General features: G+C 42.2%; 2 protein-coding genes across 3 annotated transcripts in view; both read right to left on the minus strand.

Annotated features, from left to right (window-relative positions):
- The window catches only part of itpr1a (inositol 1,4,5-trisphosphate receptor, type 1a), a 33,689-nt gene extending 15,394 nt beyond the window's left edge, over nt 1-18,295 (minus strand). For both annotated transcript variants that reach the window (XM_028998665.1, XM_028998666.1), the window contains exons 1-36: nt 18,083-18,295; nt 17,330-17,441; nt 15,771-15,841; nt 12,122-12,237; nt 11,941-12,027; nt 11,698-11,856; nt 11,510-11,608; nt 11,318-11,401; nt 11,020-11,166; nt 10,547-10,642; nt 10,412-10,456; nt 9,834-9,940; nt 9,575-9,674; nt 9,189-9,349; nt 8,432-8,573; nt 8,194-8,352; nt 7,937-8,109; nt 7,584-7,703; nt 7,305-7,499; nt 5,802-6,053; nt 5,583-5,724; nt 5,360-5,507; nt 4,900-5,090; nt 4,049-4,175; nt 3,920-3,974; nt 3,642-3,807; nt 3,382-3,549; nt 3,203-3,283; nt 2,984-3,121; nt 2,784-2,909; nt 2,502-2,702; nt 1,649-2,026; nt 1,263-1,391; nt 1,026-1,146; nt 435-619; nt 156-304 (exon numbers count right to left, since the gene is read on the minus strand). In XM_028998665.1, the coding sequence (XP_028854498.1) occupies nt 156-304; nt 435-619; nt 1,026-1,146; nt 1,263-1,391; nt 1,649-2,026; nt 2,502-2,702; nt 2,784-2,909; nt 2,984-3,121; nt 3,203-3,283; nt 3,382-3,549; nt 3,642-3,807; nt 3,920-3,974; nt 4,049-4,175; nt 4,900-5,090; nt 5,360-5,507; nt 5,583-5,724; nt 5,802-6,053; nt 7,305-7,499; nt 7,584-7,703; nt 7,937-8,109; nt 8,194-8,352; nt 8,432-8,573; nt 9,189-9,349; nt 9,575-9,674; nt 9,834-9,940; nt 10,412-10,456; nt 10,547-10,642; nt 11,020-11,166; nt 11,318-11,401; nt 11,510-11,608; nt 11,698-11,856; nt 11,941-12,027; nt 12,122-12,237; nt 15,771-15,841; nt 17,330-17,421 (4,910 nt within the window). In that variant the 5' untranslated portion in view covers nt 17,422-17,441; nt 18,083-18,295. The remainder of the gene's footprint in view (nt 1-155; nt 305-434; nt 620-1,025; nt 1,147-1,262; nt 1,392-1,648; nt 2,027-2,501; nt 2,703-2,783; nt 2,910-2,983; nt 3,122-3,202; nt 3,284-3,381; nt 3,550-3,641; nt 3,808-3,919; nt 3,975-4,048; nt 4,176-4,899; nt 5,091-5,359; nt 5,508-5,582; nt 5,725-5,801; nt 6,054-7,304; nt 7,500-7,583; nt 7,704-7,936; nt 8,110-8,193; nt 8,353-8,431; nt 8,574-9,188; nt 9,350-9,574; nt 9,675-9,833; nt 9,941-10,411; nt 10,457-10,546; nt 10,643-11,019; nt 11,167-11,317; nt 11,402-11,509; nt 11,609-11,697; nt 11,857-11,940; nt 12,028-12,121; nt 12,238-15,770; nt 15,842-17,329; nt 17,442-18,082) is intronic.
- Nucleotides 18,296-19,263: 968 nt separating this feature from the next.
- Nucleotides 19,264-27,604, minus strand: tfe3b (transcription factor binding to IGHM enhancer 3b). Its single transcript, XM_028998617.1, has 10 exons — nt 27,217-27,604; nt 25,923-26,031; nt 23,997-24,242; nt 23,537-23,761; nt 23,191-23,286; nt 22,649-22,760; nt 22,495-22,551; nt 22,346-22,421; nt 22,120-22,267; nt 19,264-21,959 (listed from the first exon to the last, which is right to left on the minus strand). Exons 3-10 carry the CDS (start codon nt 24,186-24,188, stop codon nt 21,516-21,518), a joined length of 1,350 nt encoding a protein of 449 aa, XP_028854450.1. The 5' UTR covers nt 24,189-24,242; nt 25,923-26,031; nt 27,217-27,604; the 3' UTR covers nt 19,264-21,515.
- Between the last annotated feature and the right edge of the window lie 13 nt (nt 27,605-27,617).

Below are 27,617 nucleotides of genomic sequence, written 5' to 3' on the forward strand. Positions count from 1 at the left end.
TAAACTGATCTACTTTTTAGTTGGTCATGATAGTTTTCTTCATGTGTGATGTAGCTGGAAGCTTGCAAAGCTATGCGTCCAGCACAGACTTAGGAACATTCAAATTCACCACATGAACTCAGACAGGTTCGGTCAGTGCTAAGGACCCATCTTACTTGCAGATGAAGCCTCCACTCTCACACTTGCGGTGTGCCTCTGTGTGCTCCGGGAACAGGAGCTCAGGACGATGGAGAACATCCACCAACACTGACAACTCTGCCTGCACCAGTGGCCTCAGGCGCTCCTCCAGTGCAGAGACTATGTCCTAAACATAAAAGTAAAGAATTACATAAATTCTTACATGCTAAGTGCTACATACATTGTAAAAGAAATATATAATTAACGCATCAAAGATCATAAAAAAATAAGTTACAGTTTTAAATGCTGTTTCAAACCTGGAGTCTCTCTATGATGTTCCTGTAATCTCTGGAGGCTGTCAGGACAGAATCTCTTCGAACAGCATTACGAGCAGACAGACGCCAGCTCAGAGCCGTCTTCTGCACAATATTGTTGGACTTCATGAACAAATTGTTCACCTGGCAGTCCAGATCTACAGGAATGGCTATGGCCCTACTTTTAGCTGAGAACACATGAAAATGAAGGCGACACAGATAAAATATGACACATAATCAGACTACTGCTCAATTTATTGACATGTCCAAAACCACTGAGAAGGGTGACCATAAGCCCCCTTTGAACTTGTTAGTATTGTGCTAGTATTGGTTATTCTCTCACTCGCCCAGACAGGCAATTGTGCAAAGTGTCATAGAGTGCCCAAGGCAGTTTGGGTCAAACTGAACATAAAACCTGACTCCAAAACCCACCTTGCTCTGTTAATTTGACGATCTTCAGTACAGTTTCAGTAAGATGTTTACATGAATAAAGTTTTAGTCAGACTAACACACTAACACAAAAATTTGACTAATCATATGCGTTGTGCTGCTGTTGAATTTTTTACAGTTGACAGACCTGAATGTAGCTCTTACCTACATCACTGAGCACCTTAATACAGCTTTCCACATTGCCCTTCTGACTAGGGATCAGCCAGTTGCAGTGGTACACCCGAAACACGCCCTGTAGAAGCTGTACAAACACAGGCTGCCGCGTCTACAGGACAGAAAGGGAGTCAGGACAGTAAATATATCATGTACAGCAACACAGAACAGACTGGATTTGTGCAAGGTGCAAACTGTGTAGATATCAGTTCAAGGCTAAGAGTTTACCTGCAAGCTGGTGCTCTGGTCGGAGAACGGGGAGCTGAAGAAGGTGGTGACGATGCTCATGATGGTCTCGGTCACATAACGCTCCAGCACCGTGTCTGCATGCTTACGATCGCTTGTGTTGTTGCATGCCTGCAAAACACTGGACAGATCAGAGCCAAACCCCTCTATGCTATGCTAAACCCTGTCACTAAGCATACCTCATCAACAATGTCTGGTTAGAAGAAGGGCTTGACATGGTATTTTGCTCTATTAAGGCAGTTGAATTGGAAACGCTGAAGTTCCTTTAGCTAACAATACAGCAATACTCTATTTGGTACATGACTGCAATATGGGAATGCCAATGACAATGCTGGTGTGAAACAGGCTTATGGCAAGATCCAGCTCACCCTGCAGATATCCACAAGGAAGTCATCAAAAAGCTTCCACATGTGGTTGCTGGTGTAGATCTCCTTCATCTCCACCTCTGTGTCCACGTAGCAATGGTTCAGGAAGTTCACGTAAGCCATCTTCACCTCAGGGATGCAATCCTCGTGAGTCACCACACGCACAATGTCGTCAAGCGGCAGCAGCGAGTTACACTTGATTTCGGTGTAGACGTTCTTGCCCTCGGTGCAGACAGCCAGCAGCTCCACCAGGTGGATATGGTAGCGCAGGGCACTGTTCTCATCCAGGCGCTCCCGTTCCAGACGCATCATCTGCACCAGGGTCTGGAATGATGCCCGGTCATTATAAAACACCAACACGTCCTCACCGGAGTTCACCAACTAGAGAGAAGAAAAAACAAAATCACAGACACTTTTGGCTACTGACAATGTTTTGAGTTGAAAAAGTTCACAGTGCACAGTTCTCACCAGCAGGTAAGAGAAAGAAAACTGTGTGGTTTGAGTATGACGTTATGCTTGTTGCTTTGATATATTTATTAATTTTATATAAAACAAGTGCTTTTGCAATAACTACAGGGTTCCCAATGAGAAGTTCTTTTAGTTTTATTTAATTCTAGCCATTTTGACTTCTAAGGGTAATTTCATACTAACAATATGACATGATAATACTCTTGACTAAGTAATTAAATGCAATGAGTTCATTTCCAACAAAGTAGCCCTGCTGTTCATTTTAGTAACTGTTAGGATCCTGAAATACTCCAGTCCCCTGACAGAGCTGACAGACTGATTCTGTCTTTTGTATATTGTATGTGTTAGAGCAGATAATAATAATTAAAACTGTTAAAAACAAACAGACCTCAGCCATGACAATGTCCTGGCACTTCTTGATGAATTTGCCCTCTGCTTTGACAATGGTCTGCAGGAACTTGAGGTAGTGCACACTTCGGCCGTGCGTCTCGATGCAGTGAACGAAATGCTGCACCACCCGCTCGTTGATCTCACTGCAGAGCTGGAAGTTGTTCATGAAGATGTGCTGCATGGTCACGGCCTCCAGGATCTGAAATACAGTCAGACCATTAGCACGTTGAAAAAAGCATTTCTGGATAATGAGTGTGTGTGTGTGTGTATTTCTGTTCACCCCTGGGTTGAGGAAGAGGTTTATGTGTTTGTGTAGCAGCGCTTGGTTCTGCTGGTTTCCAGCACAGAAATTCTGTAGGAACTGATGAGCCAGTGTCATAATCTCCTGCATTCGGATATCTTCTCCCTACACATATGCACAAAAATTACAAAGAAATATACAGAAACAGACAAGACACCCACTGAGACCAACACACGCACCTTCTCGTAGGGGATCTGCAGGAGTTCCAGGACCACGCTATGAGCTCCCATGTTCCTCAGGAGCCTCTGTTGCTGCTTCTTACTCTTCCTGCCCGACAGGCTGTCCATCACACACAGTCTGCTGAGGCGCAGCAGCACCTGCACACAATAGAAATCACAATTATGCAAAAAACATGTCCAGCCAAAAATCTATCCTTCATGTGCAGACCACTGTAACACCTCTTTGACGAGCCTGTAGTTGGAGCTGCTGGTGCTCTCTGCTTTCTTCTGCTTGTCTGAACTGCCAACATTCAAATCCCCCTACAGACCGTGTCACATAACACAGAGACAGTAAGTGAAGGTTTCAGAACTTTGAGTCCGTGTCTCTATATGCATGTTCAACACTAAGAGGCACCAGCCTTGTGGTGTGCGTCCCGTGCACCGTCCCCTGTGTCCAGACCAGTGTCTGAGCCCTGTCTCTTGTAAACCCACAGCTCCGACTTCTCCACGATCGATCGCAGCTGGTCCAGGTCACTCTTGATCTGCTTGTAGTTTTCAACATCCTGACTGGTGACCAGCAACTGCACCTACATTACATTGAATAAACTGAACATTAACCAACTGCATTTAAGAAACGGTATATGTAAAACAGTGTATGTCTTATATATAATCCTGCTACCTGTTTGAAGGCCTGAAGCACCTCCTGTCTCTGGCTGAAATGCCTGAAGAGGAGGTGCAGAGCTCTAGACACTAGCGGGGGGTAGTCGTGCATAGTGAGGTGCAGCAGCACCCTCAAAAACGTCCGTCCACCTTGGTCATCCAAATCCAAGGCAGTGTTCTCCTCACTGCACACACAAACAGGTAAACCACATGAATCGCACATCCAGTAAGACTGGGCTGCAAAGTTCCATGCTCGTCCACGTCCACATCCCTGTACCCAACTCATCTGCTCTTTACCTTCCTCCAAAGATTGCTTCAGCCTGTTCCTCTACGTGTTCAAAGTCCAGAGCACCTGATCAACAAACAAAGTATTATTATTCCTGGTTATTTTCTTTGCCGTTGTCACACTCTCTCACACACACCCACCCTGTACACTGGCCTGGGTATCTTGGCTGGCAGGTGACTCTGTCTGAGGGTTGCATTCATCAAACTCCCTCTTAAAGATGCAGAGTAGGCAGGAGATGCGGTAATCCAGCCTAACATTCAAAATGAACTACCAAAAGAGAGAGAGAGAGTGTGTTATTTCCTTTATGGTTCACCCGTAGTGCACCCTCATAATAATTGGGAAATCAAACAACTCTGGTAAAGTTGTGGCACTAAACCATCCAAAGAGAAATGGTGTTAGTTTTGCTCTTTTTTTACCCAATTATTCTGATCAAACACATAAATGTGTCAGATGACTGCCATTGCCCGTCCCGGCGCACTGAGTGCAGGCCCCGCCCCTTCCCGATCACCCGCACCTGTTTTCCCCCCTTTAAAGAAGTACCTGCACCAGTCTTCTGTCTATCACTGTGTGTGTGCGCGCATGTGCATGATGTGAGAGGGTTGTGTGCGTGTGTCGGGGTTGTGGTTAGTGGGCAGACCTCGCCCACGAGTCTTGTCAGAGTTGGTGTAGGGAAGCAGGGTTGAGGAAAGCGGAGAGGAGAGTTGAGGTGAGCTGAGTCGTTGACCGGCAATCGGCACGCCGATTAAATGGAGCCACGCAACCAGTCACATGTGGAGTGTGTGTTCGCGCTGTGTGAGTGAGCCTTTCCGTTCCCCCTTCTTCATCCCTTTTTCCCAAGCAGTGCCCTATTGGTGTACTTGTCCAGTTTAAATAAAATGGTTTTATTTTTAAGCACCTGCGCCAGGGTCTTCCCCTTCTTTGGTCTTGTGACAATAAATAATACTGAAAAGAACATTTCTGTAAATTCCACATTTCTCTTTTTACGTTGTACCTGTAATATCTCTATGATCTTGAGTTTGGTGTCCATGACCAGGATATCTTGTTTTGGTGGTTCTGTTTGTGTTTTCACTCCATCTGCGTCTGGAGGGTTCGAGGGTGATACTGGGAGAAAACCACCACCCCTCAGAACCACCTGACTCATCAGCTCGCCCACGCCATGGATGGAGCGCATCACATTACTACCTGCAGACAGGCCATAGAATCATGCGCACATGCCTATAGTGCCTCATGCTCTACACTTCAAGATGCAAACATTTGCAAGTTGAATGCTTAATTTGTGTGATAATGTATTCCATACTCTTCCATACAGTATTCAGTACATGCTTAGTTAGTAGCCCCTGTCTACAGTACCACACAAACACACACTGGAGCAGAAGGTGTCATCTTGCTTCCTTTACATTGTTGTTAAGGGTGAACTTTGCTCTTATGTCCCTTAACAACATGAGGCAGACCTTTGCTAGGATCCCGTTCCAGCTTGACAGGGAAGGAGGTGCTGATGTGCACACAGTCCAAAATGGCCAACAGGATCTTGGTGAGACGCAGCAGATCGCTGAAGTTATAGAAGCCAAAGTAGATCAAGTTCCTTGCGAGATTTACCACCTGGGACAGACAGCAGAGGGCATGTTTAGAACGCTTGCTTAAGCACACTGGTGGTTTGGTGTGGTGGTTACCCACTTCAAAGGTGAGTTTATTTTTTTCCTTGTCAGAGAAGGGAAAGCTCTGACAGACCACATCACGTAAGTAGTTCTCCACAAACTCCATGGTTTGGGAGAAGCGCTCTTTCACCTCGTCCCGCGTGGTGCCATCATTGTCATAGCTGAAACGAAGGAAACGGTAACCATACAAGAAAATCTAAACATACATCAATAGAGCTGAGGAGAGGCCATCCCTTACTCATTGATGGAAATCTGGGAGGGGATCTCCGACCAGAGACGAGCATATTTGACCGGCGTGACCTGCTCCTGAGGGTCTCGGTCGACGTGCATGTGGAGCATCAAGCGGCAGAAGGACGCACGAAGGTCGAAAGGAAGGTCTTCGTCAGACATGCAGCGCAGGATCAGGTCTACATCCAGCTGCCCAGAGATTTTATTAATGGCCAGATATTGTCTGTCCAGACACATCCGAGCAAACAGATTCAACTGGTACCTGCCAGAGGAGAGGAAAAGTATAATTAATTTCAAGTAATTACATTTATTTCAGTGTTCGTTGAAACATGCTATTTACAAAAAGTAAAAATATTTGGTTTCGTTCCTGAGGTTGAGGGGTAACCCAGTCACTGGGTAGGCACGTGTAGGGTAAATTGTGCCCAAATGTGTGGTTATGAATCAATTTGTGAATTGATTAATCAGCACATGGTTTTTAGTAAATTATTTACAATTTACTACTTATTTAGTAAGTTATTATTCAGTAAATTATTAACTCCGCAGAGTAAGTCTCGTGATAATTTTAATAATAACGTTCTTATAACGACAGATGGACAAAAAGGGCGTCCCCAGAGGTTGTCCACGATTAAGTCTTATCATTATCAGTGTGGGGACCCTAGATTTTAATGCAGATACTCAATGTAGTGCAGGAGAAATGCCTTTTTGGAATTTTATTTATTTTTAAACTATTACAAACAACATGAAAGAGAAAAGGGAGGTTTCATTCACACTCATTCATACAGCTATCTTGATAAACGTTAAGGTGCCGGATTTTACCTTAATCAGGTACAAATGTAAGGAGCAGGCTATGATGTTAATAATACAACTGCTCTTCTGTCCTGCCGTGCTCTCTTTGTCAATGGGCAATGGGATGCCAACTTTATCTGTAGAGGAACCGCACCCCAGGTTGAGGCCATAGCCAATGGCTGTCGTGCTGCAGGGAGGGCTGGCTTCTTCCCCCTTGACCGGTGATGAGTTCATTTTGATGCTCATTATAAGAAAGTGATATAAGACTTATGCACTACACTCTCACTATTCACTCATTACACATTCACTCATGTTACAAATTGCTGGCTACAAATTCCTGTCAATAACTAGAAAACCTAAAGTTAACTAAGTATGTCCTTTGAATATGGTAGATGTATGGGAGATGAAAGTCTGTTGTCCCACCAAGTGATATTAGTCCAGGAGTTTCAGATATTCCAGGAGAATCAAAGAATTCCCTTTGTTCTCCTGGGCTTTTTGAGGGAAGGCTGCATGACCTCTGCCCCATTCTCTTGGTGTCTTGGATTTTATGGCCAATTGTCCTTATCTTAGGTCAACAGAGAGGACTCTGATTGTCCATTTTCTGTGATCTGAAAGGGACTCTGTAATCCATAGAGTAATTTTGCCCTGATCTGGTGTGGCATTATCTTTGGAGGGATGTAAATTGAATGTAAATTGTGCACGTGTGTGTGGGGGTGGGTGTGCATACCTGTAGTAATTGACCACCTCATGGTCCTCTCTCTGGCCCTCTTTGGCATCCTGTGCCAGCTCTCTGATGCTTTTGCTCTTCACTTCGCCACTGCTATCCTTCCAGAAAAGCCACACCTCTTCTTCATCTTCTTCTTCCTCTTCAGTACTTTCTCCCATCACAGCACCCGCCACCTCAAATCGAGAGAGCACCAACCTAATGAACGTAAAATGATACCGTCAGTCTCTTATTATTTAATAAAATGTGCTTTTTGCAGTTTAGCAAGTCACTGAGTCTTACTTTGTATCAATCAAGATGTCAGCATTGGCTGGATCCAGAACAGCGTTACAGATCAGCTCCTGAGTGACAGGGATGGATTTGTTCATGGACACACACAGATCAGAGAGGTAGTCCAGGAATCTGCCATCACAAATAGACAAGTATTTACACACACACACACACAATCATGTATTTGGAAAGTCACTCCTTCCACTAACATTCACCGGAAATCGTTATAGGTCTATGTAAATATATCTATACTCAAAACGCAAAGCATCAGTAAAAATTAACATTTTTTTTTTAGATCTTTTCCCTACTGTTATATTTGTGTTATGTAACTTCTACACAACTAAATGCACTACATGCACACTTACCTAGGTTCTCTGTTCTTGCGGACCAGGTTTACAAAAGTATCTATCTCAGCAGCGGTGATGTGCTTCTCCAAGAGTTTACGATTGTTGTGTAGCAGGGCTGTGATAGTGTCCTCCGCCAACACATCATATCCTATTTGTTTCTGCATGAAGCGGAACTGCTTCGCAATATATTCCTATATTCACAAACAGGAACAATGTTAAGAACAGAGCAAACTGAAGGATGATGAAAATAATTCAATAATAGTCTCCTCAAGTACCTGGTTTTTCCTGTAGTCTTGTTGGGAGTGACGTAAAACTCTGTAGCAAAGTCGACAAATGTGTCTAAAGGGAGCATGGCGCTGGTCAGCTAGCTCCTCCAGTCGTAGCATCGGACCATCGCCGCTGTCGGTGAATGGAGCCTGAAGCAGCTTAAAGATCTGGACAGCACAGAGTAGAACACTGAGAATGCCATGCAGAAAGTGATCAGGTGGAAGAACAGTCAATATGAGTCCATACCTGTTTGAGGATGTTCTGCTCTCTCATGAGTTTCTGTCGTTCCCTGTTGGGTTTGTTAACCATGATCTCCAGGACGTCCTGGCCGCTGTTGGGGATGTCCACCACGAAATACACCAGGTCCTCCAGCAGCTTTGTTACTGCTCTGGGCCAGTACAAGAACATGCTAATGACATACCTGACATGCTCGTCATTTATTAATGCAGTTGTATTGAACAAAACACACAACAAGCATAATAATATGCTGCACCCACATACCCTACCAGTCAAAAGATTGGACACACCTACTCTGTGGTGGTTATGGAGACTAAGATGGAGGCCATTTTGGAGAATCCAATGCAAGAAACATATTTAGTTCACATATTTCTTCACTATTGTCATCATTAACATCATGAGATGCTTGTTAACATAAGTGTATGATGAGAAAGTGTTCAGCATAAACTTTCAGGACTGTCCCTGTTTTTCAATTTAAAGGTGGTAGACAGAAGCCAAGAGTGTGAAAAACTGTCGTCGCAGCAAATGCTCCCTGCGTTGGAGAGACTCAAATGTTCAACTATTTGCTTTGTTTGCTATTTTCTTGTTTATTATATGTGCTATTTCATAGTCCTGTGTCTCCAGTTTTGTTCTATAATGTAGGTGTGTCAAAACGTGTAGGAAAAGGAAACAAGCCCCAGACAGTAAGAGAAAGAAAACACAGATAAATCAGTGAAGTTATATAGTGTTTCTGATTCCTTATGTTCTTCTGATTACTGGATCATACCTCCTTTCATTTTGGGTGATAGTCCCTTTCTCTAGTTTGCCAGCAATGGAGGCCAGAACCTTACTGGCATCATTAGCAAAATCCAGATCCCTGACCTCAGCAGGTGAAACTGGCACAATGGCAAATGCTTCCTTGTCCTCCTTCATAGCAGATGTGCCAATCTAGAATATGAAAAGTGTTAAATAAGAGACCTTGATAAGAGATATTAGCACTATTTGAGACATTCTCCCTAGATCTTTTACCAAGGGACCTTAAAAGTGTGACACAAACGGGAAAAAATTAAGAGAACTTTAATTTTTATGGATTAATCAAAAATCCATAAAAATATTTGGATCCCTTAAGATCACTGGTAGACATAACCACAGACCAGAAAAAATATAACAAACCCGCAGCATGACCGGCTTCTCCTCTTCCTTGTCTATGGGGTAGTTGGTACTGTGGACCCACGTGTTGGTGCAAAGATGCCGAAGCCTCACATATGAGTTCCTGAGAATAAAATACACAAAAGTGCAAACAAACATTATTAAACCTTAAATATTAAATCACTTCATTATCGTCACATCACAAGCTTAATGTGTGTTATTAAGCAGAGTTGTTGCCATCCAAGTGGTCGGCAAAATCACATTCTGGATTTTGGAATCTTACCTTGGCACCATGGAATCTCCTCCTCTGAGAGTAGTGGGATCCAGCTCAAAGATAGATGAGATGTCATTGCCATCAGGCACAGCCACCAGTGTGTACATGACTCTGTCCTGAGGGTTACACACATATGCATTCTGTTCTGTATCCAGCCGTCATGGCAACACACAAAGTCACAATGGCATCCTATGTCTATACTGGGTGACTGAATCACTGCAAATAGATTATAGGACATGTAGCACATTTTTCTTTGTGTGTCAGTTTTCATCAGTGAAACTGCTATAACCACTGCAACCAAGGAATGAATAAAGACAAAAATCCTCTTTATGAACATTCACAACGTGTTCAATTTGAGAAGCAGGAGCAATAGAACCTTAACACTTTTTTTATGCAAATTCCATCAAGTTAAGAATGAAAACCTGGTTAAGCAGATTAATCACTAAATTCCATCATACTCCTAAAATAAATGTGAGACTAAGATTCTCAGTTAACAAAACTTATATTTTTGTAAAACACATTTTACAAAATAGAATCCACATGGTAGGTTTTTGCTAAATTACTAACACACATCCATTCACACTTACGGAAGAGCGAGGCTCTAGACACTCTTCCTCATAATCCGGGTTAACCTGAAAACAGAAAAGAGGTCATGAGATCACATCACATAGCGGCAAATGCTTGATAGGGTCTCGGATGGCTTTCTCACTTAAGATCATTACCTCAGCTGCCAGATATTGGCCAGTTGCTAGGTGTTTGAACCGGAACAGGCTGTTCCAGAATCCAGCTCCACCTCTGCATGGATCATGTTGAACAACCTGACACAGAACCCGGATCCCAAATGACACATAAATACCCATTAGAGGACTGCATCAAGAAGGGGAATTAGTTTTAGTTGAAAAACATAACAAACAAAAAATTATTGTATATTGGTATCCTAGTAGGTAGCCTAGTGGGTAAGACACTCGTCTGTGAACCAGAAGACCCGGGTTCAAATCCCACTTACTACCATTGTGTCCCTGAGCAAGACACTTAGCCATAAGTTGCTCCAGGGGGGGTCTGTCCCTGTAACTACTGATTGTAAGTCGCTCTGGATAAGGGCGTCTGATAAATGCTGTAAATGTATCAATTTAAATAGGAAAAGTTTCTAATTGGTTTTAGGCAATGTATGCATTTATGTCTGCCTTGACATTACCTCCACTTCCCATAAGGCTTTGCTGCTGGTCGCTGAAGTTGCTGACTGCCTTCCTGTGGTCCGCAGGAAGACATATTGCTTCTTCCTGTGATCATCGCATGTTAAGAACTTTTCTTGCTCTGCATGGAAGAGCCGCACCACATCACCCTGGTAACACAAAAAATGTACTTTTACTGTAGATTTACACACATGGAAATGTGCTTGAGTACACATGAACGGAGGAATGAGCATTTAGCTCATGAGTTTATTTGTTGTTTTGTGTATGTGTGTGTATGTGTGTCAGCATGCTGAAACTCACTCCTTTCAGAACCACTTCCTGATTATCACTCCATTTCATGAAAAGAACAATCTTCCAGCTGGTACTGCAGTTGACAGAGTTGACCTGTGAGTCAAATAAAATGCAGAATAAGACCTCAGTACATAAGAAAGAGGGGTACTTCATCAGTCAGGCCAAATATCGGGTTCAATAAAATGAAATAACATCCCAAACCTCGTTGCATCCTGGGTTGTCCACCAGCTGATGACTGCTGGCATGAAGAGGCTGTCCAGCATTCACCGGGTTTAACACAACCTTGTCCCCTAAAACCACCTAAAACACGACAGGCACAGACAGGCATTACAGCCGGTTACTGCGAATGTGGTGGAGTGCAGCACAGTCTGCAGTTCAGTCTTACTCACACTGTCACCTATAGAGCGCAGCTTGTAGAACGGCTGGATATAAAACCAGGACCCCTCGTTACCAGCAGCATCCAGAGTGACGCGCATGGCATTCTTCTCCAGCAGCGCCGGCAGCCTCTTATTTACCGTCAGGTACTTGTTGCTTTTTAAATGAAGCAGCTAAACACACACATACACACATGAATCAATGTCAAAAGCAAGGCCAACTATGAATGAAACAGTTACACGCAGAGTTCGTTTTACCTGGATTACGTTACCATACTGAATGACCGTTCCCAGGAGCTTTTTATTTTCAGACTCATTTTGTTTCTTCTCTAAATCGGCAGCATGCTGAGAGAGGAAAGAGCAAAGGAGGTCAAGAGAGATAAGAGACTAGTCACTGAACATTTCAAGTTCTGTCTCACTCTCAAACACACACACTCACATGAAGTTTGTTGAGCAGAACCGTGTCTGTGGTGCTGGTTGCTCCGGGTTTGGCTGCCTTCCAGAACTGTTTCTGGGCCGAGTATCGGTTCATGGGACAGAGTCTGAAGAGGCAGTCTGCACATAGATTCAGAACATCATTAATTGTGGAATTGTTTTCCCAGGAGACAAAGTCAGTATATCATCACTTATTCAGACTGTCAGTTTTATTATGTAGTATTTAATTTTTCTGAGACAGTATGAAGAGAAAATACGTATAATCAATGTAACTAAACTTTTTGGGCCTTTTTTGGCCCCTGAATATTGTATGCAGCTGTACTTGATACATATATTTTGTATACATTTTTGTGCATATGTAGTGTTTCCAGAAAGTATTCACAGTGCATCACTTTTTCTACATTTTGATATGTTAGAGCCTTATTCCAAAATGGATCACATTTATTTTTCCCCTCATAATTCTACACATAACACCCAATAATGACAACAAAGATTTGGCAAATTGATGAAAAAAAAATCACATGTACATATGTATTCACAGCCTTGCAGTTACAGCCTCAAGTCTATGAATATGATGCCATATGCTTGGCACACTTATCCTTGGCCAGTTCCTTCCATTCCTCTCTGCAGCACCTCTCAAGCTCCATCAGGTTGGATGGGAAATGTCAGTGCACAGCCATTTTAAGATCTCTCCAGAGATGATAAATCGCAGTCTGGCTTCAAAGACATTCACAGAGCTGTCCTGAAGCCACTGAAAGACGAACCATCACCTCAGTCTGAGGTCAAGAGCGCAGGCTTTCATCCAGGATGTCTCTGTAGATTGCAGCAGTCATCTTTCTCTCTATCCTGACCAGTCTCCCAGTTCCTGCAGCTGAAAAACGTCCCCTCAGCATGACGCCGCCACCACCATGCTTCACTGTAGGGATGGTTTTGGCCTGGTGATGAGCGGGGCCTGGTTTCTTCCAAACATGATGTCTGGCATTCACAATGCCTTTGGCAATTTCCAGGCAGGCTGCCATGTGCTTTTACTAAGGAGTGGTTTCCATCTGGCCAGTCTACAGGCCTGATTGGTGGATTGCTGCAGAAATGGTTGTACTTCTAGAAGGTTCATCCTCTATCCACAGAGGACCTCTGGAGCTCTGACTGAGTGATTATCTGGTTCTTGGTCACCTCCCTGACTAAGGCCCTCCTCTCCTGATCACTCAGTTTAGGTGGCCGGCCAGCTCTTTGGAAAGGCACACACCTGTCTCGGAGGTCTACAGATAATTCCTCTGACTTCACGCTTGGTTTGTGCTCTGACATGAACAGTCAACTGTGGGACCTTATATAGACGGGTGCAACTGCTGGACTCCAATTAAGGATGATCAGGAGAATCATGATGTGCCTGAACTCAATTTTGAGCTTCATGGCAAAGACTGTGAACACTTATGTGCTTTCTGAGTTTTTTTTATTTTTAATACATTTGCCAAAACCTAAAGTAAACATAGTAATTATGGGGTGTTGTGTGTATAAAGGAAGAATAGAAAAATGAAGAATTTAATCAATTTTGGAATGAGGCTATAACATAACAAAATGTGTAGAAGGTGATGCACTGTGAATACTTTCCGGAAGCACTGAATAATTGTTAATTAGACAGAACATGATCTACAACCAAACCCTCCCTTCACCAGTACTGCTGCTTCCTGTTTATTGGAAGATGAAAAAAGCTAATGGTGCTAATGGTGATGGGGAGGCCCTGTCATCAATCATAGTAATCTAAGTTGATGTTGGTTGAAACAAGAAAAGAAACTGAAGCTTGGATGCTGTTGTTCAGGTCAATAGATTACGCAGAAAACCAGTATGGTCCTAACATACTACCAATCTAAACACATTCATCCTAGTGAAATCATATCTACCTGTGTTCAGCCAAGAAAAGAAGGAAGAACAACTGAATATGAAAATCAGTATGCCAGCGCATAGAGTGTGTGGGTGTGCCAGATATTTTTCCCACATAATGCGGACTATTGTAATTTTAGCAGGGTTCAGGAAGTACAAAAAGAACTGCAAGGCCCCGCCTGGTCTCAGCGGATTCAGGTTTACACACACCAGCCTAACACACACACAGTATGTGGGAAATGCTCCATATACTTTCTCTCACTGTGTTCATTTAAATGCCGGACTAGCCAGTCGTTGGGAAGTTGATATATGATTTACAGCCAGACTGGGTGGGGGGTCGATTTGTCTATCTGTCGCGCTCAGCCCCGGCACAGGCGTTTGGCAGCGTCAGCAATGTTTACCTACGAACCATTGAGCCGCAAGCCTTTGATTAAATCCAACGTGCTGATCCTGAAGATGGTTAATAATTCAGTCCAATCTGATTGGAAAGGGTGAGCAAATGAGGAAGATTTGCTACTGTTTTACTCATACACAAAAATGATATTATTATTACACCCAGCGGCTAATGCACATACACACTGAAGGACACGGCCCATGTAGACACCGCAACAAGGTCATTTTCAGTGCCCTTCTCTGATAAGAAATGATCATCTAGGGGGAAAAAAAGATTCATCCCTCCTCCCTCTCCTTTCCTCTCCCTCACTCCTTCGCTCTGTCATCCTGCAACCAAAGCCTTACCAAATAAGGAGATGGAGACATGGCGAGAGACAAGGAATTAAAACGAAGGGGGACTGAACGACAGAGACCATGAGAGGGTAATAAGAGAAGCAGGGGGAAATGTGTGGAGCAACACAAGAAGAACAAAAGACAGGGAAGAGAATGGTGAAAAGAGAGGGAGAATCGCGTAAGAATAATGAAAGAGCGAGTCTCCGGAGATCAGTCAGATAAAATGGCCAACAACTCTGGGGTCAAACTGAGGAATGCAGGACACGTAGACACACATATTTATAATCCCTCTCACACACTTTCATGATCTTTACATCTGTGTACCTGTACAAACACTGCAGGTTTATCCATTATCACGCGTGGCTGTACCACAATTGTTCTTTGCCAATGCATTATTCATGACCGTGTGTTTATATCGAGAGGAAATAGTACGCATTCCGTTCCTGGGCCACTCGACTGCAATTACCATGGCAGAGTGTGTGAGTGTGTGTGTGTGTAGTTTGCAACATCCCCAGTTCCCACCAAAAAAATAAAAAATGGAACCCGCAGACCCACAACAGAGCGCACACTGCTTGAAAAAGCCACTGGCACCAAACCTCTAAATAAGAGCACATCCCTCCTTCTACCCGTAAGGGCTGTTTAGTGTCACAACCAGATGGGCTGGCAGTGGGCGGGGTTTAGAAGGGCTACTGAACTTTCAAACTGAGCGTTCAATCTCGCACCAACATGCAGATATACACACAAGGCATAGAGTGGTTCCACCTTCGTGTTGGAAACAGTTCCTATGACAATATAAACTTTTTCAGGAGTTCAGACACACACAAACGCACTTTCACACAACACACATTACATCTCTGGACTCTAAAACTGGAATCCATAGTGCACAGGCGCAAAAAATTTAGATCATGAAAACACTTTATTATGCAACTCCAGCTGAATAAAACAGCCACTGGCCTCTGGAGACCTTTCACTGATCACACTGCTTCCTGTGTCAGAACCAAAAATAAACCATTCAGACAAATATAAAGCACAATGAGCACAAAGATTCATACCTCTGAATTTCTTGGGAGGGTTGTTGAGATCTCCAGCATCAGGTTGAACCACACAGCGGTCATCAACCAACCTGATGAGAAAACGACACCGTGGATGAATATGTGCAACTCGACTGTATTTATTTGTTGTGTGTTTGTAAGCGTGTATATCCGCCTGCAACCGACGTAGCCGTGTCTACTTGGCTGGACAACAGCCAGCTCCCACGGCTATCCAGCCACAAACACATCACACACATGGTTACACAGACGTCGCTGAGAGCTCCACCGCACACCTTCAAATGAAAACATAGCACTGTCACCAGCTTAGTGTCATAAGACGGAGAGGAACACAAGGAAGAACACTTCGGGTCTGTCTCCATACCTGCCTGACCTGCCTATGGAGGGAGCACCTTGTTTAAAATCTTAAGTAATCCTAGTCACATGTTAGTTAGATAATAAAAAGTTCGATCAAAAGTTATTTTTAGTAAGTTATACTCCTTAGTTTTATGGACAATATATAGTTATAGTTATATGGAAAATATATAACACACAATATGTAGTGTGTTACACACTACGTTTCAAAGAGCAAATGAACAAAAATGCCAACACTATGACCCTATGAAGAGCTTTTATAATAAAATTAGTTATTTCCATTTTTTTTAGGAAACTCATTATTAATTTAAGTATTTTCCATTCTCTACCAAAAACAAAACTGTACTGAATAATCGTTAATACTGTGTTAGCTATGAACATTAAACTATAAGGTAACCCTAAATGAAATGTGAATAGTTTTTACTGGTAGCACATGCATAAGAATTAACTTGAGCATTAACACCGCATAGCTAGCATGACGATTGTAAAATAACTGAATTCCTGAAAATATTAATATTGCTGTGATCATTTCTAAATCAGTAAAACACTATTTGCAAACCTTTAGGACAAATATTGGTAGTGGCAACTATCTCAAGGGTGTGATGTTACGTTTGGAAAAGAACCCAGCTGTTCTATCATACCTAAAACTGACCAAATACCATATTAAGCTTGCAGACTGTGAATGTCGACTTCGAGTTGGTGGTTCTTAACCCACTCAGAGAGTTTATAGTAAATATGATATAGATTAATACACCTAAAGGTATCATGATATGCAAACTGTGATATTTACAATCTATTTGTCTATTAAAAATGTGTATTTCTCCAAAAATGTTATGGTACTCATCAGTTAATTAAAATGTCATTGCCAATATGCATAAAAACTATTTAAGTGACACATATAGACTATGAAGTAACAAGCATCACATAGTAGAGTTCTGACATCTCCAGATCCACTGGCCTGCTATCTGTATTATTCTGAAGTCCAAGTTGGCCTACAGCCCCTTTCTTTGAGCAAAGCCCCCATTCAGCATTTCATTGTTTTAGTGTCGAGCACTTCCTTGCCAATGTCACCCCGGACATTAAGGCTCCGGTTCTCTGACTTGAGTTGTGGTGCTTTTTTCTTTTTGAAACATGACCCAGTTAGCAATTGTAGAGCTGTGGATCTGGACAATGAGACTGTAACAAAGCCCAGGATGCTGAGAACTCACCCCAGGGTACTGATGAACCCTTTGGTGGTTCCCTCTGCATATAAGGAGCACACATCCCCAATGTGCAGAAAACTGGACATTTTGTCACACATGGTCCCCAAATGGAATCCTGCTGGAAAGGTCCAAACAAATGAGAATTAATTAGTGCCAGACTGAACGTACTGAACGTACTATGAGCTAGCAGAAAGGCTACACGGTGAACACTGTAAAAAAAAGAAATCCAGAGCCATTAGAGCACATGCAAATGTGTAGTGGTGTAAGGAACATTAGGAATGTTAGCATCCATCACTCAAGAGCAGTACATTTTTTTATAATTTGCACTAATAATGAACAACAAATTAAACAACTACATGTCTGCACACTTTTGTTGAAGACTGTGGTGCAGACTTGCTCACCTCAAGCCACACACTGTGACACAGTCGTGCATGGCAGATCAATATCAGATGCAGTTTTGCATAACAAATGATGTGCCACGGAGATCATATATTCACAACGGATTTAAATGCAAAAGAGTGACTAACAGAAAACTGCACACAGTGACTAAATATACGCGACTATTCCTCTTTTATGTAACCTGTTTTCCTAGAATAAAAAAAAAAGTAGTTATTGCTAAGTTACTACATCACGATATGTCACGTCGTCAGCCTCCCCCGACAGCTAGAACGTGACATGCACGCAAACCCCGTTTTAATGCAACCCGCTTGAATGAAAAAATCCACTCTCGCTAAATAAAACTACAACACGCGCGCCAACCTTGTAAACGCAGCAGCCTGCAGGTCCAGGCCGAAGTGACTCGGTTTACGCATCGGCTCCGTCCATCCTGGCGACTTTCCTCTTGATAAAAGACGGTCTGAGGAGGGCAGATCCGGCAGGACAGGCGTCGTCTGCGCGGATCCAACTTTCTCTCTGTCCGGGGAGGAGGGAGGGCTCTCACCCGGGCGGATGCTCCGGTGCCCCGGCGCCGACTTAATCCCAACGCGTTCTTTAACTAAAAAAAAAAAAATTTACTAAAAATTAGCTTGCAGATGGTGAACCCACCGGTAGTAAGGCTGCTCTGACCGAGTTTCGGCGAAGCGAAAAGAGGAGAGCGGAGCGCGGAGCGGCAGCCAGCGCCGCATTCTGGGAAATGGAGTTTCTTCTAAAACAGCGACCACGAAGCCCGGCGGAGTTTCATTCCGAGACTTTGTCAGACCAAAATTTCCTCTCAGAACTCGATAGTTGGCGTATTGTTTGCGGGTTTTATTGGCCGGAATAAAGGCGGCGGCGAACGTTTCACTGTGGGCATCGGTGCCCGATGCTGTGAACAGTCCTGTTGAGCAGGAGGCGGAGATGTGTACCTTCACTTCTTCTGCTGCCTTGTAAAAAGACCTCTTTTTCGTGCCGTGGTCGTCGGAATGCCTTCACGTTTTAATTCTGCTCAAAGCAGGATTTTATCCTCGCTTGAAGAGAACTCGTCGCTTTCACCGGGGTCTTGAAGAACTGTCTCCTGGACGTGACATGCCCGTGAAGAGGCTCACACGGTCCTCGCAAACCCCACACCAAGCAGTAATAAAAGACTGATTCATAAATCAATAATGAAAGTGACTCAAGTGAATGTAGCGTTTTGTTTAGAAAGGGGTTTATTTTGAGGGAAAGTGTGACGTCTGGATGGTTTTATTAAATGTTGCAGCGCCCCCTAGCGGCGAGTTCGGGGTTCCACATACCTGTCGGTCAATGAAGAAACAAAACAGGGCCAGATTTTGTGCAGAGCAGATATAAATATTTTTAACACATGACTAACGTGGCGTGGTAAAGTGAGCTAACACGAACTATAACACAAAGCATAACATTAACATGCGACATTTAAACCCACACAATACAGAAAATCTGAAGTAAAATCTTTAAACTCTGCTTATGCATGGAAAGAAGAGACAAATCCACACAAGTGCAACATATAAAATCATGTAAAGTGGGGAGAGAAGAGTTTATTAATTAAAAGTTTACAACCATAGTTTATCTTGGGTACAAAACTACCAGAGTCCCTCAAAACACATTCAGCATTTCTTTACATAAATAGATCTCATACATTCCTGGTTTGGATGTGTAACTTTTTTTGACTAATTCCATGCGTGGTGTTTTTGTTTTTTTGCCGGCTCCCTCTTGGACACCTGATTGCTTCCACAAAAGCAGTGATTTCTAAACCAGTCCTCAAACGCTCCCAAGTCAGGTTATTTAATTCATTACCAGCTCAAAGCAGCTCAGGGCTCCACATCATTTCATGACATGGGCCAATTGTAAAGAGCTAGAAAACAAAAGAATGTGATTTGGCTGCAGGAACCTGAGAACCAGATCGGGAACCACTGTACTAAAGGCACATTTTACTGAACACAAAGTGTTCTGCATTGTTACTGGCCCATTACCACACTGCAGCTAATTACAATTTATTACAAGGCAATGCATTATTACAGCTACAACATGGTTATAAAGCATCTATTAATCAATTGCAATTCCAATTACCAAAATGACAGCATACACAAAACCGCAGCACACCTGAAGAAGCAGACACGGTACTGCTTGTTAAAAAGTTAAACTGATTGCCCAGCTTCTTACAAAACAAATCCCTATTAAAGCTTTGCAATTATGATTTCAAATAGTCTGAAAGCATTAGTAGACACTTAAAATTCACATGATACAGAAAATAAACCTTCTATTGTAGAGAAGAAACTAGACACTCATAAAAAATACAAATCCATTTCATGTCTCTAGAAGTTTACATTGGTTAACAATAAACAAAAGCCTCAATCTTATGGTTGAGCGTGTGCTTGTGCAAGAGTGCTTGCACTTTTTAAACATCTTTGGCTCACAAACTACTGTGACCAGTTGGATGGGAGTGTAAGGAATTTCCCAGCAAGGAGACTTCAATCAATTTCAAAGTACTAACAATACACACAGAGAGGTATAAAGGTGCAGGTTTTTTTTTTCCAAACAGAAAACATGGATGACAAATAATGTTAGAAAAAAGATACTTTTCCAAGTTCCCTACTGATTAATATATTATTTAAAATATCCCTTTGGTTCTAAATTGAAAATGAAAGGGAATTCCATACATGTGCCTTTTTGTGCCAAACTGGATGTCTGGAAATTTCTAGGCAATTGATAAGATGGTTAAAAATAAAACCCTTTCCCAAAACTGTACACTATTAACATACATTACAAAATGTGATCAAATCACAGGGAAATAATTATCCAGGAAATGCTGGTTTTCAAACTGTGCCAGTCATTGCCCAAACTGAAAAGCATTCTGCAGAGACAGTTTTTTTGTATTCCTAATACCTCCACCACACTGCAACTGAGAATTTCTAAAATTGACACCAGGAAGCATGTAATGGTGAAACAAAGGCCAATTGTTTCACATCTTGCAAAACATTTAAACAACTAACATTTACTATTAAATTTCAGGGTTCCATTATTTATAATATAAACCTACAATAACTGCTGTATAATTGTTCTATACTATACTAGTACTTAATTGCATCACAACAGTAATGCCATATAGCAGGGCAATACTTGTCTGTTTACAGATTATATCACAAAGTTAAATTGACAAATGGTATGTGAACTTGTAGTATGATATGCATTTTCATAAAACAGGTTAAATTACACTAACAACTGACTAATTTACTCGGCCAAAAATGCTAAAAGGATGGTACAGTTCTTGTACTAGTAATAATAAGTGATATTTTTAACCAGACATTGCTCAGCCCTACCAATGTTTACAAATGGACCACATGTGGAATTCCCATCATCCTTAGAGTGCAGACTGGTATTGATTTAAGAACTCTTTGTCAACTCAATTGGGGGGCAAAAACGGATGGCTCTATTCCCTTATATATTAGTGCACAAACATTTTAAATCTGTTATACATTGTAAATCTGTTATATTTCTGCTACTATATATTACTTTTATTATAACAGGTCAGTCCATTTTGCTAATTTACTAAGTACATTAGCCATTATAATACCACATGAACTGTGAGGTACACGTCAAAGTCATATCGAACTACTAACCGAATGACTGTGCATAGAGGACGAAGGAGAAGTGGAACTAGGAAGCTCTGAACTTTATACAGAATCTGTTGTCTTCAGCACAAAACCACATCCAAATTCCTCACACAACATTTTCAGTCCCTCTGCTTGTGACAATAACGTCACAAGTCCTCATCCATGCTGAAGCTGCTTCTCCTACTGCTGGTCTTGGAGGCTCCAGGGGACAACGGGGAGAAAAGAGGGTCCCCAGACCTGACAGAAGGTAAGGTGCCATCTTCATCCATCAGGATATCCCCCAAGCCCACATCTGGATAAAGAGAAGACGCAGAAGGGTCGTCTAGCTCAGCAAAACTCAGAGAGCCCAAGTCTAAAGAACTGCTGATTGCCACACCCCCTGGTGAGGCAGAGGCAGGAGGGGAGAGGAAGGATGAGGAGGCTTGACCCATGGCAGCTCCATCCAGGCTGTGGAGAGTTTGCGAGTGAGGATCCACTCCAGAGGCATGGAGGGCATTTGGCTGGGGTTGCAACTGCTGAGGAAGAAGTGAGGTGTCAACGGGAGACATGGTGGAGGACAGGCCATGAAGACGAGCCTGCATCTCCAGTTCCTGTGAGTCAAAATAGAAAACTGATTCAAAATCACTAACACATCTCACAAAGCTTTCTTTCTGCACAGCTTTTTAAACACAGAAGCAGTCATACATATCTTACACGTGAAAAAATAAAATGAGGTCTGGGTAGTTTGAATGAACTCTGAGGAGGTCAGACCTGAATACGCAGAAGCAGGCTCTGGTTGGAATGCTCCAGCTTCTTCTGTCTCATCTCCATCTCTTTGGCTCGCTGCTGCTCCTTCTGGAGCTTTCGAATGTAATCCACTGAAGCCTTCAGGATGGTGCCTTTGTTCCAGCGCATCTCCCTGCCAAACAGAGCAAAAATCATTAAAAGCAAATACAGTGATTAAAACTACACAATTGTACATCAGGTTGGGACTTACGGGTCATTCGACTTGGGTATCATAGCTCCCAGCTCCTTGATCCGATCATTAATGTTAAACCTCCTCCTCCTTTCAACTATATAGAGAACAATCACTTACTGGCCACTGTTTTAATGTTAAAAACGGCTTGACAAACAAAGTGTTCTTACTGAGGTTATGGTTGTCTTTCTTTTGCCTCTCCTTCATAAGTGCTTTGGCCTCAACGTCTAAAACAAGCGTAAGGAATGTAGTTCAATAGACATTCTACAATGTTAAATATTACAGCGAAAGAAAATGTAATTAACAAAAAAAATGTAATTTTACCAGTCAATTCCATTTTAATGTTAGTTAGGTCTGCTGGGCAGGAGTTGCTGACTGTAATGTTAGAGGTGGTCATACCAGGACTACTGTAGACATCCAGGAGGTTCCCTGGTAGCTATTAAAGCCAGTTCAAAGCACACAAACACATTTTATGTAATGATCTTTCCATAACATCACATTTATGTTAAACAATACTTCCATTAAACCAACACTTCTCTATTCATATGAACCGATGTGACTGGCCACCATAATCACACACACTCTGGAATCTGATTGGTATGAATACCCATTGTACCAAGGAGAACCATAAAAGGTCAGAACTAAACCTTCACTAGACCCCTGAAAAGCTGCATGTAGTAAAATAACAGAAATCACTATACAAAACATTAAGAAAATATCAGAAAGTATGCAAACCAGAAAGCAACGGATTCAAGAGATAAATGTGTCTTAAGTATCAATATATAAAAAAAAACAAAAAAAACAAAAAACACATAATATATTCTCTAAAATCATCTGACCAGCAAGATGAAATTCAATCTCCCTACCGTGTTAGGAAGCTGTAAACCAGAGTCAATTAATGACATGATGTCATCATTGAAACTGGACTCCAAACTGATTATGTCATCAATAACATCATCAATCTGTAAAAAGATGGAATGTCAAATTTGAATAGGTTAATTAACTGCTTTTTGTTGAATTATTCTTATTAGTGTGTCTTATTTGGCATACATGTGTGCTGACTATTATACAATCCACTTTAAATTACAGCCCAAGGCTCCATCTTAATCAACAGCAATTAAACACCATTGACTCGTTCAAAGTCAAATGAAGAGGTGGGAAACCGTCTTCAATTTCACAACGTTAACGGAAACTAAAAGCACAGCGAATTACCTCCTCTTTGTTGGAACCTAGGTTGAGCATGGCCATAGGGCTGTTGGGGGCACTGCTGGCAGAGGGGGCTTTATCAGGGGCAGAGCTGGACTGGTGTACAGGAGACACTCCTAGTGTTTGGGTTGCAACTTTGTTCCCAAGTGTTGTAGAGAGGTACTGCTTTACCTGCTGTCGCTGTGCCTGTTGAATGTGGTATTTAGTTGGGTTTTCAAGGTGGGTCTGCACCTATTGAGGAGTAAAGAGAGTTCTTTTGATATATATTGAAACGTATACATACACGTGTGTATTTATATATGTAAGTATTATACACACACACACACAACATATGAGTGCATTCTTATACTGAAATAATAAAAAAATTTACATATAGTTGTGCCTGTATATATACACACACACACACACACACGCTCATATATATCTAACACATCATTTTAGCACTCATGCACAAGGGTCTACTCACCTTGAGCACCTCTATTGGCACCTGTGCTTGGGGTGGGCGAGCAGCAGAAGGGGGCATAGTGACCGAGATAGCAGGGGAGGAGTCAGAGACTCGGAGTTGGGCTGCGGAAGCCTGCTGCTGGGCCTCTCGTCTCTCTTGCTCCTGCGCCTGCTCTCGCATCAGCTGCTGCCGTAGCAAAATCCGCGACGTCATGGCTCTGCACGTCACAGAGGGTCAACACAGCTTATTTCAAGCAAAGCAGAGGAGCTGCAAATGAAGTCACAGAAATATCGTGAAAACAAACATCTTATGCAGACCATTAAATTTTTTTTTCGATGAAACTAATAGGAAATGTTATAAACAACTACAGAAATATATTGGTATTAAGGCTTTAAAAACTATACAACACCATGACTGTGCAAAATATTAATTACAATTTAATGACCTCTATGTCTTGTGAAGAAAGTGAAGTAATCATCATTGTGATGCACGGCAGTTTCCTTAACTGCTAGGCCCCCACTGCCCCACTTATATATTTGATTGATATATAAGCTTACAAAGCTTATATATTGCATGCAAGTATAACTTTGCATTTAAAATGTTTTTCAGTCATATTTGATTTTATCTGGTTGCCCCTTGTCTGCATGGAAGGGAAAAAATAATGTTAAATGTAATGCTAGTGATTCCTATGATTCCTTTGCTGTACTTCAGTTTAGACAAACATATAACTGCCACTCAAATCCCCTGGGGTTGTAGTGCAGCTGGATGTCCATTTCAATGACTTCACTAGCATTACATTTAACGTTATTTTTTCCCTTCCATGCAGACAAGGGGCAACCAGATAAAATCACATATGACTGAAAAACATTTTGTAAGCTTGTTAAGATTCAACCTACTTTAATGGTGTTGGGAAAGGTGCTCTTAAACCTTATAATGCCATATAAGTGCTGGAAATTTTCTAAAGTTCAAACTTTAGAAATGCTTGGTATAAATGAGTCAAGCCTTAAACATAATAAATAATACTATTTTTCAAGCTACTGTCAGAAGAGCCCATATTACAGCCCAATTGGTAACTATTCAAATAATCATGTTTTTTGTTTTTTTTTATTAGTTTAAAAAACACAAAGGGTCATCACTAGGTTGGGGCAGTGGTGGCCTAGTGGTTAAGGAAGCGGCCCCGTAATCAGAAGGTGCCACTGAGCAAAGCACCGTCCCCAGACACTACTCCCTGGGTGCCTGTCATGGCTGCCCACTGCTTACTAAGGGTGATTGTTAAAAGCAGAGGACATTTCATTGTGTCATCGTGTGCTGTGCTGTGTATCACAATGACAATCACTTCACTTTCACAGAGACTGAGCATAAAACCACAATAGAGGCATAATAAGGCATATTAAGGCTTTTTAAAGACATAATAAGGTATTAGCCACAGAATAGAAGAGTCTTGCCGGGGAAAGAGAGAATGATTATGAACAAGGAAACTGTCTGATCAGGAATGTTTTATGGCAGGTTTTGAAGGAGTCAGGTTGTCTGATTTGTTTGCAATGCAATACTCTCTAACTAGGCTGAATGTGCAAAACATTGCCACTTCAAAAACAATGCCAACAATGGCTATACTAAGAATAGAATGACTTCCGGGGCAAATGGAATGCAGTATTTCTGTGCACTTCTATACTTAATCTTGATACACTATGTCCTGTTGAACACATTTTGAATGGTCAGTCTTTCATTGCTCTAAAGCTTGACATCTGAAAGGCTTGGTTCATCCAGAGACAAACGTTTCAGTATGGCTCTGTTGGAGATACTGAAATAACATGAAACTACATGCCACATATGTGAAATGACTGCATCAAATGAAATGTGAAGTCTGTGACATATGACCCCTGCCTGTGAAGCCTGGAATAATAATAATAATAATAATAATAATAAGAGGAGTGAGAGTTTACTCACCTAGAGTAAAAGGTGTGGACGTTGAGCTGAACTCAAAACTTATCAGACTTTTCCACAGTCCTCAATGTTGACCTCACTCAGACTTCCAGCTACGAGAGACGTTGCATAACTGCAAAAACAAAAATCAATGGACTCATCACCAGGGACCCATCTAAAACATGAAAACACTACAGAAGAACAAGAACTCAGCCTGCAGAACCAACTAACTTTTGTACTATTTCTGGATATTAAACAGGTGGTAATGTGTGGTTATTGGTAGACCACTAACAAAAGTGTGCTTTTCCTTTTTTTCTGTCAAGACATGGTGGTCACTTGATGGTGCAAGGCTGTTTTCAGACTTTTGATTTATTGATCAGATCAAGTCTGTTAATACACAAGGAATCTGGTGTCCTTAAAGCATTATACACAAAATGCAGGACAGTGAGGAACCAATGATACACAGTGTGCTAGGTCTATGAAAGGCTAATTATATACATAAATGTGGTGGTGCCAATACAATACAGTATTTGCAGTAGTTATAATAGCTGTGATCCCCTATTGCTGAGGATGGGGGCACGAGGAAATAAAAGGCTCCAGTATTGGAATGTTTGGAAAAATGTATTAAATGTATTAATATGTATTAAAAAGCAATTAACATCAAATCAATTAACGAAAGCCTTCGTTGTTCCAGCTCTTATTCACGTGTCCCGAATAATGTCATTTTTCCCCACACCGCGAACCGCAAAAAGCACCGTTTCGACAGATGTCGTAGAGAACTTGCAGCCGAATAACACGTTCACACACAAACTAAGTTTAGCAGCTTACGGTGTGTTGGGTGGAGCGCAGTGTTACCCAACACTTAATTTTAGAATTTGGGGAAGACGAAGTAGAAAACACGACTGCGTTTGACTACAGTCAGCTATACGATAGCTAAAGCTAACTCCGTATTTGGCGAACTAAAGCTAATAACAAAACTAAATGCGCTTAACAATTCGGAAGTAGAACCAGAATTATTAGCCGGTGTGTTTTTTTTTTTGTTTGTTATTTTTTAGTTATTTCGGTGCTATCATGCTAACGACATCAGTTCGCAGTTAGCTCATCGCATAGCACGCGTGTTACGCAGATCTATAAAGCATTAAAACAGTCAGAGACCAACATCAGTCTTCGTTTACGTTTACCCTTCCAATTAAAAGACGCTTAGGAGAACTTGACACACTGCAGAAACTTACAAGACAGCAGGCGGCTAAATGCTAACTCCAAGGCTGCTCAGGCAGCTGACAGCGCAGCCGTAGTTCAAAAAGTCTCGGTTAGTTACCGTATTCCGTGTCGCTCACCCGAGGTTACATCCAAATACCATCACGGAGAAGAGCCAGGCGTGTTCAACAGCACATTCTGAAGGCTGGAGTCCCGGTTTCCGCGTTTCGTATCCGGACTGCCGGCCACGGGTTAATGCGGGCTTCGCGTTTTCCTTCCTTACGCAAGTTAGCTCCGGCTACCACTAGCCACCTAGCATGCGATGGCCACCGACGTCTGGCTGGACGACGCGCGTCGCCATGCCTCAGTCATCCAAAGTCCGCTGGGTTTTTGTATTTTTAAAGATGCCTGCGTTGTATCGTGTTCGCTCCAGTGAACTGGTTCCGAAACGCCCGCGTTATTGTTTGGCCCACCGAAAACGTGTTCGGGCGGTTTGTTTACGGGTCAACACGCCCCTCTCTC

This window comes from Denticeps clupeoides, chromosome 12 (genome assembly GCF_900700375.1).
Source record: "Denticeps clupeoides chromosome 12, fDenClu1.1, whole genome shotgun sequence".
Taxonomy (NCBI): domain Eukaryota; kingdom Metazoa; phylum Chordata; class Actinopteri; order Clupeiformes; family Denticipitidae; genus Denticeps; species Denticeps clupeoides.

Coding starts and splice junctions, on each gene's coding strand:
- tfe3b (XM_028998617.1), bottom strand. CDS start 24,188: ATGACGTCGCGGATTTTGCTACGGCAGCAGCTGATGCGAGAGCAGGCG. Junction 22,422..22,494: donor GAAAGACAACCATAACCTCA/GTAAGAACACTT, acceptor TTCTCTATATAG/TTGAAAGGAGGAGGAGGTTT. Junction 22,268..22,345: donor ATACCCAAGTCGAATGACCC/GTAAGTCCCAAC, acceptor TCTGTTTGGCAG/GGAGATGCGCTGGAACAAAG.